At 43.8% G+C, this 19,008-nt stretch overlaps 1 protein-coding gene across 1 annotated transcript in view; it reads left to right on the top strand.

The window, feature by feature from the left end:
- The first annotated feature begins 498 nt into the window (after window positions 1-498).
- Dlat (dihydrolipoamide S-acetyltransferase) overlaps window positions 499-19,008 on the top strand; it is a 29,438-nt gene continuing 10,928 nt past the window's right edge. Inside the window, exons 1-8 of the mRNA XM_059267839.1 lie at window positions 499-839; window positions 1,257-1,358; window positions 1,760-1,884; window positions 2,037-2,187; window positions 5,989-6,115; window positions 9,028-9,215; window positions 11,066-11,207; window positions 17,880-17,947. Coding sequence (XP_059123822.1) covers window positions 564-839; window positions 1,257-1,358; window positions 1,760-1,884; window positions 2,037-2,187; window positions 5,989-6,115; window positions 9,028-9,215; window positions 11,066-11,207; window positions 17,880-17,947 — 1,179 coding nt within the window. The 5' untranslated portion in view covers window positions 499-563. The remainder of the gene's footprint in view (window positions 840-1,256; window positions 1,359-1,759; window positions 1,885-2,036; window positions 2,188-5,988; window positions 6,116-9,027; window positions 9,216-11,065; window positions 11,208-17,879; window positions 17,948-19,008) is intronic.

Below are 19,008 nucleotides of genomic sequence, written 5' to 3'. Positions count from 1 at the left end.
TGCAAGGGGTGGGGTCTGCAGCCAAGGGACGACCCCCGAACCCCAGAGGTCACTCGCGGGCCTTTCTTCCTCCAACTTTGGGCGGTTCGTTTCCAGACCGCAACCACTGACCTAAAGCTTTGGATTATTGTCAGCCCAGGCTCGTTCCCCAGCTTTTTCTGAAAGCAAAGTAGGGTGTTCCCTTTGGCACCGCCTCCCCCAGCGCAGGCTTCAGCCGGTCCGACACTCCCGTCCCTTAGAGCGGGCCGTGCGTCCCATCCTCTGCGACACCTCTCCTCGGGCCACCCACACCCCTGATCCTTTCCCAACGTGCGCTGCCCGCGACTGCCTCCAAGCGCCTCGGTCCCCGCGGACCCTGAGTTGCGGCCGGGGTCCTTTCCGGGTGGCCCAGACCGGTTCCCCGCAGAGAGGCGCGGACGCCGTGCGTTCCGGCTGCCCGTCCAAGGAACCGCTTTTACGACACTGCGCGACCGTAGGGCGCGGCTGACGGCAGAGCCGCGCTGCTCTTGGAGAGGTCACTCCGGAGACGGCGGAGCTTTTGGGGCGTGGGGGTCGGTGGCAGTATGTGGCGCGTCTGTGCGCGGCGGGCGCGGAGTGCAGTGCCCAGGGCTGAACTCGGGGCTCGGTGGGCAGTCTTGAAGGAAGGCCCCGGGGCCCCATGCGGGAGCCCGCGGGCCGGCTCCGCCGCGGCTCGTGGCAGCACCGGGACCCCGAGCTATGGGGTCCGCTTGCTGTGCGGCTGGAGCTCCGGCTGGGACACTGCGCCGCGTAACCGCTTACTGCGGCAGCTCCTGGGGTCTCCGGGCCGTCGCTCTTACTGCCTCCCCCCGCACCAGAAGGTGAGTGCTCCACCCCAGACCCCGGTGTCCTTCAGAGCCGGTGGTTCCTTGGCGTGGGGGAAATCCTCCTTGGGAGGCCTCTGTGAGCCAGCTCCCTTTAAGATCTATTACTGCCTTGCCCAAGACCTTCCCAGTAGGGATCTCTTCCATTGAAAGAAAAGCTTCAAGCCTGGGGCTATATGCAAAAGGTCTGGATTCTCACGTGCTGTCTCAGATCCACTAGACCGACTGGAGGATCCACCTGCCACTTTTGAAAGTCATGAACTTCTGGGTTGCACGAACTCCCATTGTATCCCCAGGGTCCAGTTCGTATTGGGACTCAGTAAATTCTTTGCATGGAATTGAATGGAATGAAACTCTAAACCACACCGAGAGTTAAGTATCCCTGTTTAAATGGTGCTGCTTTTTCTCCCCCAGGTTCCATTGCCTTCCCTTTCCCCTACGATGCAGGCAGGCACTATAGCCCGCTGGGAAAAAAAAGAAGGGGAAAAAATCAGTGAGGGTGAACTAATTGCAGAGGTAAGTTTTAAAATGTGCCGCCGATGTTAAGGGAGTGGTTTTGCTGAGTCGACTGATCCTTACCTTTCAGGTGGGTAGTTACTCCTTTCTCTTCAAGAAACTTATTTTTCCTCTCACAGTCATTAGAGATGTTTGGCTAGATAAGTTGTCAGCAACTAGCTAAACTGACTGTTTTTTTGAGACAGGGTTTCATCGTGTAACTCTGGCTGGCCTGCAACTCAGAGATCTGTTTCCTTTTGCTACCAAATGTTAGCAATACCTGGCTACTACCCAAAATGGTTTTTTTTAAACCATTCTTTCCAGTCTGTGGTAGTGGGTTTATCTTCATATGAGATTCTAGTCACATTCTAATTCACTGCATGTTGGCAGTACAAACCTAAGCTAATGCTTTGTGTTAAAAGGTGGAAACGGATAAAGCCACTGTCGGATTTGAGAGCTTGGAGGAGTGCTATATGGCAAAGATCCTTGTTGCCGAAGGGACCAGAGATGTTCCAGTTGGAGCCATCATCTGTATCACAGTTGAAAAGTGAGTAAAAATCCTTGTAATTGGTGCACATTTGGTGCTTCTAGAACATTTTAGCTCAAAGTGGAAGTTCAAGACTTTTGAAGACTTGTCGGGAGGTGGGGACTAGATTTGCTTTATAAACTCTATGTCTATATGTTCTTTTTCTTCTTCAGACCTGAGGATATTGAGGCCTTTAAAAATTATACATTGGATTCAGTAGCAGCTACTCCACAGGCAGCCCCAGCATCAGCTCCAGCTGCTTCTGCTGTACCAAGTGCACCTTCTGCAAGGGCTCCTGGGAGCTCCTATCCTACTCACATGCAGGTAAGGCTCAGCCTCTGAGTGTTGGCGCCTGGTGATTTTTGATTTTTGCTTATGCCTTTTTTATGGGTGGTGATTGCATCCTGAAAACTTTTCATTAAAAACAGTGCTTGCCATTTGGCAGTGCACAGATATTTAACTGTGACACTTGATGGCTTTTATTCTTGATTGTTGTCTCTAAGTGTGTGAATTTGGACAGTTCCTTTAACCTTTCTCAGCCTTAGCACGGGACACAGGATAATCCTTGGTTTTCCTCTCAAAAACAATGTTAAAGGTTCTGAGGATGATTTTTTTTCCTGTACAAGTAGAATTTATAATAGACAACAGGTGATGTCTGTTGAATGAAGTCCCCAGATGAAGTTTTCTTTTGTTTGGAGTGGTATATTTCCAAGCATAGATGGAGTATTCCAATAATACTCATAAATGAGAAAAGTAACGATGAAGAGTGTGAATTGACTAAGGAGATGGCTCAGCAGTTAAGAGCACTGGCTGCTCTTCCAGAAGACCCAGGTTTGATTCCCAGCACCTACATGGCAGCTCACAGCTATCTAACTGCAGTTCCAGGGGATTTGACACCCTCACACAGACACACGTGGGCAAAACACCAATGCACATAAAATAAAAATAAATAAATCATTTAAAGAAAAGAAGTAGGGAATTAAGTGTACAGAATACCATTGTAACAAAGCTGGTGGCCATAAGTGCAGTTACCGTGAACCTAAACCAGCTTTTAGGAAACTAAAACATGCTTTTTTTTCTTTTAAAGTAAGATTTTCTTTCATACACATAATCTAATTAATGGTTTCCCATCCCCTCAACTCCTCCCAGATCCTCCCACTTCTCTACCTATCCAAACCCACACCCTTTCTTTCTTTCTCTCATTAGAAAACAAACAGGCATCTAAAAAAGAATAATAATAAAATAAAATAAACCGGAATAGGGCAAAACAAACAGGGGAAAAAGAGAGCCAAAGAAAAAGCACAAGAAACATAGACGCCAAGACACACGCGCTGAATCCGTTTATTAGATAATAGTTTTCCTCTGTGTATTTATGTGGTTCTTATGTTGGAAGTAGGAAAATCTAAAGGATTAAGATTTGACCTTTCTTTAACTTTTTTTTTTTAAGACAAAGTGTAGTCGGATTTTTTGGGGGGCAGCCAGCTACAAATAATGACACAGAGACTTACTAATTATTTAAGCTCAGCCTTAGCTTAGCCTTGTCCTACTAGCTCTTATAACTTAGAGTAACCTATTTATATTAGTCTATGTTCTGCTATGTGGCATTACTTCATCTCTGTATTGTCCATCCTGCTTTCTCGGAATTTGCCTGGCGACTCCGCCCTTCTTCTTCCCAGAGTTCTCTTTCTGCCCAGAAGTCCAGCTTGTACCTCCTGCCTAGCTATTGGCTGTTCAGTTTTTATTACACCAGTCATAGCAGTATGTCTTCACACAGTGTACAATATCCCAGAAACACAGGGTTTCTCTGTGTAGCCCTGGCTGTCCTGGAACTCTGTAGACCAGGCTGATCCTCCTGCCTCTGCCTCCCAAGTACTTGGATTAAAGGTGTGTGCCACCACCGCCTGGCTTACCTTTCCTTAACTTTATAGGAAGTTTTCTGAATGAATCAGTTTTTTTGGAAGTCATGTTCAACTCTGTTGGTGGCAATCACTTACGGAATTTTGCCTGGTCTTTAGCTTTCATGATTATTTCAGTTTAGCAGCCATATTTTATTATGTAATACCTTCTCTCTTCATTTTATAGTGCTTTATGTTCAGGTGTTAGAATTGGGCCCTAAGAATCCTTTGAGATGATAAAGATATTTCACATACACATACTTTCATTTACTTCACTGGTGATTATGAAACAAAGAAAACAAATTCTGAGCAGAAAGTAATTTTTAAAGAATTTTCTAGAGCCAGGCATTGTGGTATATCCCTTTAATCCCAGCACTTGGGAGGCAGAAGCAGGATTTTCTAGGTCTTGTTTTATTTTCTCCCACTTCTAGAGACATTATTGACTGAAATTATTTTTTCCTTAATATAAGGTTGTTGCTACTTAAAAGACTAAGAAGATAGCACATAAAATCCATATTAACATATCACTGTGTTCACAAACTCAGTGAACACAATCATATAAATAGGAATACAATTAAAATTTTTACATGTGTTTAGTGTGCATGTGAGTATACTATGCATATATGTTTGGAGGTCAGAAAACAAGTCATGGAGAAACCATATATCTATCCATCTATCTATCTAAAAGTAAAATATATAGTATTTAGTTTTTGTTTTTTCCTCTAATCTTGAGATCAAACTCAGAGCCTCAAGCATGCTGGTCAAATACTCTTCTACTATTGATCTTCATCCTTTGCTCCAAGAAGAGCTCTCAATGTTCATGTTTTCATAATTTATTTTTGTTGTATGTGCATTTCTGTTTTGTCTGCGTGTTTGTCTGTGTGAGGGCTGGGTACTCTCGAACTGGTTTTACAGACAGTTTCGGGCTGTCATGTGGATGCTAGGAATTGATCCCAGGTCCTCTGAAAGAGTAGTCAGTGCTTTTAACTGCTGAGCCATCTTTCCAGCCCCATGTTCATTTTTAAAATTTGTGTGTGTACCCATGTGCATGCTGGTGCTCTCAGAGGCGGGAAGGAGATTATGGACTCCCTGGAGGTGGAGTTACAGATGGTTGTGAGCTGTCCTACATGGATGCTGGGAACTGAACTCAGGTCCTCTGCAAAAGCAGCAAGAGCTCTTAACTGCTGAGGCATCTCTCTAGCCCTTAATTTAAAAACAAAAAAAAACAAAAAAAAACAAAAAAAAAAAACAAAAAAAAAAAAACCTCCTCTCTAGTAAGTGTGAATTAAGTGTGGTTTCTTTTTTTTTTTCCTTTTTTTTTTTGGTTTTTTGAGACAGGGTTTCTCTGTGTAGCTTTGCGCCTTTCCTGGGACTCACTTGGTAGCCCAGGCTGGCCTCGAACTCACAGAGATCCGCCTGGCTCTGCCTCCCGAGTGCTGGGATTAAAGGCGTGTGCCACCACCGCCCGGCTAAGTGTGGTTTCTTATGAGTGAAAAGATAAAAAGATAAATAGATCCTCATTGCAGAACACAGCTAATTCAACAGAGTGGTCCCCTAGACCAAGATCATTCTGTGAAAATGAAAAGTATCTATTAGTTCTCAACCTGAGAGTTTTGACCCCTTTCACAGGGGTTGAATATCACATATCTTGCATATCATATATTTAGATTACAATTCATAACACTAGCAGAATTATAGTTATGACGTAGCACTGAAATAATTTTATGTTTGGGGGTCACCACAACATGAACTGTATTAAAGGGTCGCAGCATTAGGAAGGTTGAGAACCACTGTCCTGGTTGAAAAGATACTCCGCATATATACTGAGCAGCTCATTTTGACCATCTGAAAGAAATCCTTCCCACCTGCCTGTTGGTTTTAATTTCGGAGGATGGGTTAGGGCAGCTGGTCAAGTATAATCACCCTTATTCTGAAAGGTGACTTAACTGGTGGAAAGCTATTAAGCACAGATCCTTGCTGTGATGGGTAATGTGTTTTTTTGATTGTGGTTTAATTTTGAGCCAAGGTCTCACTGTGTAGTCCAGATTGATCTCAAACTCATGATCCTTCTCTTCTGCCTTTTGAGTGTTGAGATTACCGATTAATTCCGCCAGACCTGGGTGTGACAGGTGACTGAATTGCCAGTCTCCGTGTCTCGTGGGAGATCATGCACTTGCTGATGTTGTGTGTGGTGCCCTCTGGTCAAGCAGTGATGCATTTGTTTCTACAGATACTTCTTCCTGCCCTCTCCCCCACCATGACCATGGGCACGGTCCAGAGATGGGAAAAGAAAGTGGGTGAGAAGCTCAGTGAAGGAGACTTACTGGCAGAGATAGAGACTGACAAGGCCACTATAGGTGAGAGTTCTTCAGTTCTTGGTCGTTGAGTGAGGAGGAGGATGGCCATCCTTTCCTGTACTGAGTGAGTGATATATGAATTTTATAATTCCTGGGATTTACTGCCTAGGGCATGATATTTTATAACAAAGTCACACATACACAGTCACATATGTCAGTTCTGAGCTGTACTCATCAATTGAGGATATGTCAAGATTTGTTATTGGGCCATGGTTTGCTCTCTGCCATGTTCTTATGATATTCAGAAACAGTATCAGAACTGCCATTGTTTAAATGTGAGAAAGTGTGGGGGACCAGCCCCCACCTTTACCTGGGTACTCTTGAGGAGTAAGGGATAAGAGACTTAGATAGGGGGCTGGAGAGATGGCTCAGAGGTTAAGAGCACTGGCTGTTCTTCCAGAGGTCCTGAGTTCAGTTCCCAGCAACCACATGGTGGCTCACAACCATCTGTAATGAGATCTGGCGCCCTCTTCTGGCATGCAGGCAGAACATTGTATACATAATAAATAAATAAATCTTTAAAAAAAAAAAAAAAAAAAAAAGAGACTTAGATAGAAGGATAGAAGGGAGGGTAACTGATAGAAACACAGGATAGCCTCGGGAGGGCCTGGATCCTATCCCCCGGCCCAGAACTTCATTCAAAAGGCTTTTTATAACAATGCCAAGGGACGAAGCAAAAGACCTCCTCCTTGCTAGTTACAACCAAGTGTAGACCCTTTCAAACACCTGGTACCCAGGCTCATGGTCCAGTCATCATCTTATGCAGTCCTGCTGGGTAAAGCAAGCTCAGGTCTCACCTCTGTGGGCTCCCACAGGAAAGAAGGGACGGGGGAGGAAGAAAGTCCTTCCCCCTCCTCTGGGGCTGGAGAATTTCAGATGATTTTGAGGAAAAACAGAACCCATGCCTGTCAGTCTTCATATGTATCACCTTTCTATGTGCCCCTTCTTTGATTTATTTTATTCTCAAAAACAAAATCCACTCAGCAGCCATGCATTTGTGCTTGCACTTATTGATAATCCTAGGTACTTTGAACTTCTTGCCAACTTATCCATAGTTTCTAGAAGCAGGAGGCCCATCCCACCATAGAGGCATAGCAGGACGTAGGAGGCATCAGGAAGCAGTGGTCAGACTGCTCTTCACACCTGCCATTCTTAAGGTAGCCTAGGGCAATTTGAACCAAAGAGGAAGACCCTCCATCCCACCGGAGCAATTCCATCTCATCTTTTCACATACTACTTCCTCATAGTTTTAAAATGGTTTTTGTTTTGTTGTTTGTTTTGAGATGAGACTGGCCTTTAATCTGCAGTCCTCCAGCCTCAGCCTCCAAGTTCAAGTGCTGGGATTATAGGCTTGCACAACTCTGCCTGGTTCCCCGTAGCTTCTATTAGAAGAAATGATTCTGTCTTAAGAAAAAAAGCAAAATGAGTTGGTATGGGTAAAGGTGTTTGCCAAACCTAAGATCAAAGGTTTGTATCACCTCTGCCCAGCTTCATTGAGTATTCCCAGTTGGGAAGCAGAAGGATTCATTAGAGATGTGTTCATCAAGAAGAGGTGTAACTGCAGAAAGCGAGATCTGGAAGGCAGAACTGGCCCTTGTTAGCAGCTTAATTTTGCTTTTTTAAATTTTTAGTTTAATTAAATTAATTAATTTCTGAGATAGGGTCTCACTCACCTAGATGGCCTGGAATTCAGAGATCCCAGTGCTGGGATTAAAGGCATGCACCACCCATGCCCTGCTGTTTTTCTTCACGGGGAACTCTGCTTTGTAATCTAGTCTGGTCTTGAACTTTTGAACTTATTATGCTTGCTCAGGTTATCTTTGAGCTTGGCATCCTCTATTTCAGCTGAGGAAAACAGTAACTGAATAACCTATTACCTGTGGTCCCAGACCCCGGTGTTAGCTGTATTTCATCACGTTGGAGTATTTATCATAATGTCAAGTACAGCCTTTGAGACGCTCTGAGAACACTTTTAGTGCTGAAATCTGTGCTACTATCCTGCTTGGTAGTTCTGGTAATTTGGCTTCCATGTAACTGACTTTCAGCAGTACATCTGATACCATCTTAGAATCCTGTGAGTTCCACACAAGGGCTGCCCTTGAGGTGTTGTCAGTAACTCTCAGAATGAACCACTGTCTGCAGTTCTGGTAGGACAGATATAGTTATCTCCATATCCACCAGAGTCTCCAGATCTCCAGAAACGTCTTCGTATGTGTTCAGCACAGGTGCAGGTTTTTTTCCCAGATTGTTTTGATCTCAGGACTTGGAGGGCCAACTCCATTTTTTGATTTTTTTTTTTTTTTTTTTTTGTTCTGGAGACCGTTTCTAAGTACTTAAAAAACATTGATTTAAATCCCTAACATTTACATGAGGGTGGTATAGTCGGTCATTTATTTCTTGGTAATGTGTTGGCAAACTGATTCAAGGATAGAAGTCTGTAGACTTGAGTTCCCTGTGTACGTGGATATAGTATTTGGGGGGTAGAGTAGGGCCTCTATTACTGAGCTATGCCTCTACCCTAGTACACTTTAATCGTTTAATCGTTTCCAGTTACTTCTAATGCCTAATGCAACAGTGCTGTGTGAATAGTTGTTACACTGCATTACTTAGGAAATAGTTGCAAGAATAGAAAGTATATGTGCCAAGTTCAGATGCACAATGTAACATTTGACCTACAGTTGAATGAATTTAGGGATGCTGAACCTGTGGACAGAAGGTTGACTATACTGTTCCTGTTCCCATGTTCCAGACTCGAAATAGAGTCACAGAGAGGTTAAGTAGTTTGTAAAAGCAAAACGAAACCAAACCAATGCCAGTAGTTTGAATGTGAAAGACCTTTTACTTGAAAAACCCTGGTAAAGTTGTAAGAATGATGGAGTCTTGGTCCCATAATGTTTTTCTTTCTGCTTAAGGCTTTGAAGTACAAGAAGAAGGTTATCTGGCAAAAATCCTGGTCCCTGAAGGCACAAGGGATGTTCCCCTGGGAACCCCACTTTGTATCATAGTAGAAAAGCAGGAAGATATACCAGCCTTTGCAGACTACAGGCCAACGGAAGTGACCAGCTTAAAGCCACAGGCACCACCACCTGTTCCACCCCCGGTAGGTGTGCTTCTGGATTGGGAAATTATTCTTTCAGCCATATGATAGCCTAGGTTCCTGTGTGTCTAGAGCCGACACGTAGGGAAGTGACCGGCAACACCTGTTAACCTGTGGTGGATAGCATGTGCTGTCCACATGATGGTCAGTAGTTTGCCACCATCTTGAGTCCTGCTGAGAACAAAACTGAGTTACATGTTCAACCTCCTGCTTTGGGTGTGAAGATCATGCCCGTGAGAGGTGATGCTTTCACTCCAGATTTTCTGTTGCTTTATTAAATGCTTGTTTTCATTTTCAGTTCTGGTATTTGTGTATTGTAGTTGATGAACATGCATTTTGGACTTTGGACCCTGATCTGATGTGATGTTAGCATCATACACTTGTACTCTTCAGCATATACCTCTGTGGGTTTAGAAAAGGTGCACATTTCCTCACTGTCTTATATTGATGGGGATGTTGTCACGGAGCAGTGTAGTCCATTCCTTAACACACTCGAGACATTGGACCTGGTGGTATCATTTTATATCCTGAAGTGAGTAAAGGCAGAAATCAGGTTAGTTCTCCTCAGTGAAAATAAAGAAGTAGTAGAAGCTAGGCCTGTGGTAGTTCAAGCACTTGGAGTGGCTGAGGCAGGAGGATCACCATGGGTTACAAAGTCTCAAAGGAGGAAAAATGACAGGTGATAAGTATGTTATTCACAAGTCTGATGCATTTATCTAATTATTCTTTACCAATAAAAAATCGGAAGTCAGATATTAGGGTAAGAACCTGAAAGATGAGAGAAACATCAGAGCAGCCACCAGTGACCTTCTATCTCTCCGTTCCTCATCCCAAAGGGCTGAGTCCTCTCTCAGACTTGCTTTATTACTTCCTGTCTCCTATCTGTCCTCAGTCCTCCAAAACCTCTATGGTTAATGGTTTTGGTCAGCTAGTGGCTAGCTCCACCTTCTGACTCCAGGCAAGCTTTATTGTCAGAGTACGATCAAAATATCACACAACCACAGGTCAGTTTAATTCTACATCTCTTTTATTATCACGACTTGTTTCTGTCTCTGACAGAAAGTGTTCTTGTCATTCATATTGTATGTTAGTCAAGCCAGAAAAGTGCATTTGTGGTCTTTTGGGAAGTGTAGTAGAATATTATTTTAAGGTGTGTTACTTTTGTTTAACTCTGTGACGCTTTGTTACTGTGCCTGTGTAAAATACCTACTGATCTAATAAAGAACTAGTCAATAGCAAGGCAGGAGAAAGGATAGGCAGGGCTGGCAGGCAGAGAGTATAAATAGAAGGAGAAATCTGGGAAGGGAGATTGAAGATCGAGCAGCCAGAGGAGGAGGACACCAGGAGCCAGTCACCCAGCTACACACACAGCGAGCCATGGAGTAAGAGTAAGATACAGCCAGGCGGTGGTGGCGCACACCTTTAATCCCAGAATTCGGGAGGCAGAGGCAGGCGGATCTCTGTGAGTTCGAGGCCAGCCTGGTCTACAGAGCGAGATCCAGGAAAGGCGCAAAACTATACAGAGAAACCTGTCTCGAAAAACCAAAAAAAAAAAAAAAAAAAGAGTAAGATACAGTAGTAAGAGAACAGAAAAAGCCCAGAGGCAAAAGGTAGATGGAATAAGTTAAAGAAAGCTGGTGAGAAACAAGCCAAGCTAAGGCCGAGCGTTAATAATTAAGAACAAGCCTCCGTGTGAGGTTTATTTGGGAGCTGGGTGGCGGGCCCCCCAGAAGAGCCAAAGAGTAATAACCTCCAACAACAACAGGGAAGAAAGTAAACATCACTAATTATTATAAAGACTTACAGTATAAAGTATGCAGTGATCAGTGGATACTTTCTAACTTTTTTCCAAGGTGGCAGCTGCTCCTCCCACTCCCCAGCCTCTAGCGCCTACACCCTCAGCCCCTCCTGCTGGACCAAAGGGGAGGATATTCGTTAGCCCTCTTGCAAAGAAGTTGGCAGCAGAGAGAGGGATTGACCTCACCCAAGTTAAAGGTAAGTTCTTTGTAAAGAAAGACGTTATAAAGTTAAAATTTAGCTAAATGGTGTCCCTAAGACCAGGGCATACAACTGTGTGGGAAGGAGATATCTTTGTTCCTTCATGGAGCAGGGAAAGTGTCATTGTGTTTTATTTTATCGCCTATGTAATTTGTATGTTCCTCTAGTCATAGGAAATCTTTTTTTTTTTTTTTTTTTTTTTTTGAGACAGGGTTTCTCTGTGTAGCTTTGCGCCTTTCCTGGGACTCACTTGGTAGCCCAGGCTGGCCTCAAACTCACAGAGATCCGCCTGACTCTGCCTCCCGAGTGCTGGGCTTAAAGGCGTGCGCCACCACCGCCCGGCCTGGAAATCTTTTAATAGTAATGATGAGGAAAGGAAACATCATTCCACATTTGTCTTCAGAACTCTGAGGAGCTCCCTTAGTCTTTTAGGGACTTCGACTCAGGAAAACGCAGGTTTTGTGGCTTTGATGCAGAAAAGAGTTTCAGGACTTGTCAGGATAAAAAGTTGTTCATAAACTGGGTGTGGTGGCACATGCCTTTTAATCCTAGCACTCCTGAGGCAGATGCAGGTGGATCTCTCAGTTTGAGGCCAGCCTGGTCTACAGAGTGAGTTCCAGGATAGCCAGAGCTACACAGAGAAACTCTGTCTCAAGGAGAAAAAAAGAAGAAAGATGCTCACAAAAGAATGAAAGAATGGTGTAGTTTATTAAAAGATATTTTATTGAAGATTTTAAAGCATGGGGATTAAGAGAAATAGTAATATATACCCAAATGTAGGTATGGGATTTTTAAGGGGGAGTCCTAGAAGGTCAGACATACCCAAGTGTAAGTGTGGCTCTACCAGGGAGAGCGGTAATGAAATCTCTGACTATTGGCCGTATGTACCACTTTGGCAGCTTTCTTCCCCCTCCCTCCTTCCCTTGGTAAATGAGATTATGGGGCGGCTCTGAAGGTGCAGGGGATGGAATTACAATATGATAATGTAACCAGGAGCCACTAGGGGTGCACAGGGCTTTAGTATTGGTCTTCTACTGTAAGTGGGGTTTCTGGTGAGCGTCCTAGAAAATTGCAGGTTTATCATTCGGAAGGGGGACAACCTTCAGCAAATGTTAATTGCTGGAATTCTTCTCAGCTGGTGAGAGGCTTCAGTCTACTTCAAAGTGAGGGGCTCCTTTCCCTTCTCATATCCCCGTAATTCTCCCTGTCTTTCTTACTTGTTGGCAAAAGTGTATGTGTTTGTTGAGCAATATTGAGTTATAGAACTTGGCTATGTAATGGATCTCAGTGCTAGGTTGGTGGAGTGTAGCAACAAGCAAACAGGGCTGGTGAGAAGGCTCATCAGGTAAAGGTGCTGCTGATGTCCTGAGTACTGTCCTATCCCGGGACCCACATGGTGGAGACAGAGAACTGACTCCTGTCCTCTGACCTCTGTGGACAGCGTGACACCACGTGCATGGGTTGAGTCAGGTCATCAGGCTTGGCAGCAACAACCTTACACATTGAGCCTCTCAACAGCCCGGTTCTTTCTTTCCCTTTTTTCATCTATTTATTTAATTTTTATTTGATACTGAGGGTTGAACCTAAGATTTAATTTATACTAGGCGGGTACTGTAACACTCATGTATATTCTTAGCCCCTCTCTTTACTTTTATTTTGAGATAGCATCTCAGAATAAAAAAAAATTGCCCAGGCTGGCCTTGAACTTGCAGAGTTCTATCTTCAGCCTCCTGAGTAGTTAGGCTCACAGGCCTGAACCACTGGGTCCTGTTTTAAATTCTGTATTCTTCCCATTACCCTGTGCTGCCTGTCCCTGCTCTACCAGCCATAGTCACTGAAGGAAACTACAATTATGTCCTCAGATCTGTAGTTGTGTGCACTCAGCCTGGTTTCCCCCAACCACCAGGCTGCTGTTTTGTTGTTGGAGGTCAAGCTGATCTCAAGACAGCATGATTCTGCCATTCTTCATCCTTTGTGCTGAGCATCGGGGACAAGGGTAAGGCGTCTCATAGAGCAGAGGGGCTGAGTTAACAACTGCCTGAAGAACCTAGGCTAGTGGGTCGTTGGTGGGAGAGTTAGAGGCACTGGTTATTTGAACAGAGGGATAAATTGAAGAATCCTAGTATTGTTTTCATGCAGGCAGGGTTAATTAAGCAATCTCTTTACTCTTAGCTAAGCAGATAGTTATTGAGTACCGTCTGTGTGTCAAGTACCTGCGCATAAGATGGAGAACATTCCGACTTCACTGGCCAACAGTAGAGAATGAGTGAGCAGAAGTCTACCATAGTGAAGAATGGGATCCAGACCTAGACTGCTCAGGTTTAAATGTCAGCTCTGCCTTATGCTAGCAGTGTGACCTTTTCTGACTCTGTAACTTGTATATAAAAATAATACTTAATAAGTTGTGAAGATTAATAAGTAAACAGTGCTTGTGCAGAGAAAACCTATTAGCTGTCCTGGCTCTAAACTTTTATTATGAACTGAGATGACTAAAGAGCTAAAAAGGAATAGACTCAGTGATAAACCTGGCCATGAGTGACGGTGACAGGACATGGTGACTTTTAGGCAGGGTGGGTGAGGAGGATCTTTCCAAGGAGGTGGCATGTGATCTCATCTGGAAGACAAGGAGTCGTCTGTGAGCCAGCCATGTGAAGTGTTGGAGAAAAGCGTTTGGCAGAGGTGGATAATGCCAGCAGCACATGGTCTGGGGTCCTACAAACCTGCCATGCTTGAGGAACACAACGGAGCCTGCGGAGCAGAGCGGGGTTAGAAGACAGTGGTGAGAAGAATCAAAGAAGCTGGTCTCGTAGCACATGCCTGTAATTTAGCTGGTCAAAAGCTGAGGCAGAAGGATCACAAGTTCAGGGCCTGCTGGGCTGCAGAGTGAGCCAACCACTGAGGCGGCTGGGGCTGTAGCACAGTGGTAGAGCACTTGTCTAGCATTGTGTGAATGGTAACATTCACGAGGCACAAAAATTTCTTCAGCTGTTGCCAGGGTCCCCTGGGGAGCAAATTGCCCTCCTTGAGAATCTGGTCCATTAGAAACAATTGGGGTGACATGGGACAGAATGGTTTGGCAGGAAACAGAATTCTCGAGAATATAAAAAGAAATGGGATTGGCTTTTAGTAGAATTTAGGACATTTTGTCTGCTTTGAGATTATGGATGGTTGGTTGGTGGAAAATAAGAATCCTGCCTGCTACTGTCTGATCTGTAAATTAAGGTTATCTGATAAGCTTGGGGATGAGTCTAGGAAGGGCTGAGGCCAGAGAGATCATAAAGGAGTCTCCTAGGGGTTGGGAACAGTGTAAAGGAGCCAGCTGGGTTCTGGGAAGCTTCTGGACATCTGTTTTAGGTTTTCAGTTCTGAGCTGAGTTAGTCAGTCAAGCGTGTGCTTTTTATCCCAAGCAACATTGAGTCACTAATGAGAAGATAAGCGAGTTCTAGTTTTACAAGGGAATGCTCTAACAGTTCCTGAAGAATGTCATTTGGGGAAGGCAGGGAGGGGCCAAAGGGAGGAAAGGACAGGGACCGATGGCAGCAGGAAGGTCAGGGCTAGTGAGATGGAAGCGTCAGTGGAGTCGGAGTCTCCTTCGTTTTACTTTTTTTTTTTGCTTTTGTACTGAGAATTGAACAAGGCTTTTGTGCCTGCTAGGCAAGTTCTGCACCACTGAGCCCTGTCCCCACCCTGGAGTAGGGTAGGGGTGATGAGACTTTGCAGTAGAGGGTGGAAGCGGCCGAGACCCAGTGAGCTTAGATTGTGTGGTGTTTCCTGGCACCAAGTACTTGGAGTTTTTTCCATATAACCACCAACTGAGTCTTCAACAGTTCTGCCCAGTTCTGACATCAACTACCCAGAGTTAGTGTGAGACTACGGTGTAAGACTTCTCTTACTTCAGATTCTTTTAAAGTCCCCAGGGCCACTTGTTTGTGTAACTCATTAGCCATGAGTTAAGAATTGCCAATTCTCCTTGGGTTTGAAATTAGTTAAAATGACTGATAGACCTTCTTATATACTATTAGTCTACTGTAGTGAGTACAGCTCAGACACAGCCAATGGAAGAGATGAACAGGACAAAGTATAGTGGGGAGGGATGCACAGAGCACCCATGTATTTATTCTCTGGGCTTGCCATCCTTCCAACACATTGCTGTCTGCACCAACTAGGAAGTTGACTGGATCTCACCATTCAAAGCATTATTTTCATAGAGGCATCGTCATAAAGACATTGTTGACTAAATCACTGGCCAATGTTCATTGAATTCCACTTCCAGTCCCTCTTAGTGGAATTGGTGCAGGAAGCAGGGGAGTGGAGGAGGAGATGGGGAGGAGACTGGAAAGAAGACTGAAAGTTACCATCCTTTAATCACCTGTTTGGTCTTTAGGCCAACTAGGCTGATGTCCCTTATCCAGATGCCCCGCCCTCAGTCACCTCATTAGCATAAACTGGTGTGGTGTAAAGAAGCTTGATTGAAAATAAAAAAAAACAAATACTTATCATTTGGAACAAAGACCACACATATCCTGTGTTTCTCATATCACAGTGCTAGCAAAAAGAAGATTGTTTCTGTTATGGATTTCAAGGATTTAAGCTTATTTATTTATTCATTATTGGGGCTGAAGGGCATGTGTGAGGGCTAAGGCATATGTGTGGAGTTTAGGACAACTTTGTAAGATGGTTCTCTTTTACCTTTGTGGGTTCTGAGGATTGAACTCTCTGGTCATTAGATGTATATATCAAGTACCTTTGCCCACAAGCCATTGCATCAGCCCTCAAGAGATGTTTTAGAACTAGAAATAACATGGTCTGGGATTTGACCTTAGAAGCTAGGAGCAGGGGGCTTTTGTTTGTGGGAAGAAAACATAGTTTGATAGATGAAAGAACTCAGAAGTCTGAGTTGGATTGTTGTCCCCAAGAGAATGAGAATCACGATGAAATTTACTTTAATGAATGGGACTAATTATGATTAGTAGATGAGAGACAGTAGGTTGTATGTCTAGATGCCTGGAAATTCAGAGGGAGTTGAAGAATTGAGTCAGAGGGTGGGGGGCGGGGGGGTTGAGACAGTGTCTCATGTAGCCCAGGCTAGCCTCAAACCTTGGTATATGGCCAAGGATGATCTTATATTCCTGATCCTCCTGACTCTACCTTCTGAGTGCTGAAATTTCAAGTGCCCATCACTATACCTGGCTGGGAGTTTGGGTTTTTGAGAGGACAGGGCCTAGGCTTACACTCCAAACCCAAGTTACTGAGTGGAGGAGGGAGCAAGAGAAAGAAAGAAACAAACAAAACTCCATTGTAAAGGACCAGAAGTCAAATAGAGGGGCAGGGTGCTTAGCAAATTTAGCCAAACATTACCTACTGAGGAAGAAACTATTGAGGCTTAAGCCCTGGGCTGTGGAGTCCAGGTGGTCTGACGATCACCCCATAACGTGTATTTTGGTGCAAACCACCTTTTGCCTCACTGTCCCATTTCATTTTCACAATGTTGCTGTGAACAAGGCTGTTGCTGTAATGCCCATCCTGCAATTGAAACAGGTGACTGTGGTCAGCTGTCTAATGTGACGGAACTCTGCATTTTTATTGCCAGTCTGGTATTCTTCCCTTTATCCATATTGGTTACCATCACCTGATGTACTTTCTTGGGGAGTTAGGCAAGGCGATGAAAAGCATTGGCTAACTCAGCAAACTGACGGTGGCTGATTTCCTCCTGAGGGATGGAGGGCCGCGGCATCACGCTCAGCACTGGTTGCAGAGGGAGGTTATGGTTTCTGTGTGCTGAAAAGGCGAGGATCTAATAGAGGTACTGCCACCTCTGTTCTAGAGCTCCTGGTGAGGATAAACAGTTCTAGCCAACTCTGTTTTCATAACGAAGGAAAGGAATTGGGAAGAACTGCACACAACGGGAATCCTTTAAAAGGCTGCCATGGGGGAAGATGAATCAATTTGACCAATTTTTTTCTAGAAGTGGGCCAGTGTAAAAGGTATTATAATAACTAAATTCCAAATCTGCTTCAAGGTCAGGATGATGTATTTGGGCCTAAGCCTAAACCTGAGATGTTATAGATGGGAGGAGGGAGGGGAAATTGAAACAGTTAAGCCTGTGAGGGAAGTAGGCCTTTCAAAGGCCTTGCAGTGTTTGCTCCTTGGTTTGTGGCACGGGTTGGTTTAGTTTTGGCTAGTGTGAAAAACCTGTAAATTGTGGGAAATGAATGATTCTAAAGATGAGATCATTGCAGTTACATCATCATCCATTATTACATTCTGAAGAAAAAAGGTTTATTTGTTCAGAAAATTGTCAATCTCTTACAAAGAAATACTTTATGGTCAAATAAGAGTCTGTTTCAGGGTTCAATGAGTTGAGGTTTTTCTTTTGGTTTTTTTGTTGTTGTTGATGTTTTTGTTTTTTTAGATAACCATAGCCAACAGCTAATTTTCCTTTTAGATTTATAAACTATAATCTGTATTATCTCTGTCAGTATTTCCTGACTTAAAAGTAAGGAAATAAGCAAAGTATAGAGTTCAGTTTAACTAGATGAAAGTCTAGAAGAAAAATGATTACTATTTGCAGTAGCTGCAAAGAACCAGTATTGTCTCTTCAGGGTCACAGTGCTGACCTTGGAGAGCCAATGGTCTGCTGTCACATATGTAATATTTATGTTTCTTCAGGAACGGGACCAGAAGGCAGAATCATCAAGAAGGATATTGACTCTTTTGTGCCTTCTAAGGCTGCTCCTGTGAGTTATATTTGGCTTCTTAAAATTGTTATTATTGTGGGGACTGAACCCAGGGCTCTGCACGTGGAATTTAGTTATTATAATACCTTTTACACTGGCCCACTTCTAGAAAAAAATTGGTCAAATTGATTCATCTTCCCCCATGGCAGCCTTTTAAAAAAATATATATATATGTATTTTTATTCTTCAATTTAAAAATGCTTTGCTTTCTCTCCACCCCTGCACCCTGTTGTTGGTTGTTTTTGTTCTTTAGCTCTTTGCTCTTTGGGGGGCCCACCACCCAGCTCCCAAATAAATCACACATGGAGGCGTATTATTACTTATGAATGCCCGGCCTTAGCTTGGCTTGTTTCTAGCCAGCTTTTCTTAACTTTAAGTTATCCCATCTACCTTTTGCCTCTGAGCTTTTACCTTTCTCTATTTCTGTATCTTTTCTTTCCTTCTTACCTTGTGTCTGGCTGGCCCCTTCTTTTATCACTCCTTGATCTCTCTTGCTTCCGTTCCTCCTCCCAGATTTCTCCTTCTATTTATTCTTCTGCCTGCCAGCCTCACCTGTCCCTCTCCTGCCCCACTATTGGCTGTTCAGCTCTTTACTAGACTATCAGGTATTTTAGACAGGCACAGTAACGTAGAGTTAAACAAATGCAACATAAAAGAATGCAACATATCTTTGCATCATTAAACAAATGTCCCACAGCATAAACACATGTAACACACCTTAAAATAATATTCCACAACAGCTCCTCACCTTTTCTGGTGGTGCTGAGGAACCAGGCTTGAACTTGAAATTGTACTGCTTCAGCATCTTGAGTGCTGCTGGGATTTTAATTGTGCACCACCATGCCTGACTGCCTTTACAATGTCAGTAAAAAACAGTCATTGAATATACTCTTCCTCAAAAAATGATAACACTTAAAACATGATTTAGAGTTCTAGTTTAAAAAAAAAAAATGAAGAACAACCCTCTTAATTGCGCAGTCTAATTCGAGTCCCTTTGCTTCTGGGATGGAGCCAGCTATTCTTCAGAACTTGGCTGTCTCACTTTGGTGGGTAGTCCTCCA

The sequence above is a fragment of the Peromyscus eremicus genome, chromosome 7 (assembly GCF_949786415.1).
Source record: "Peromyscus eremicus chromosome 7, PerEre_H2_v1, whole genome shotgun sequence".
Taxonomy (NCBI): Eukaryota; Metazoa; Chordata; class Mammalia; order Rodentia; family Cricetidae; genus Peromyscus; species Peromyscus eremicus.
This window is presented reverse-complemented; position numbering and strand designations above follow the sequence as displayed.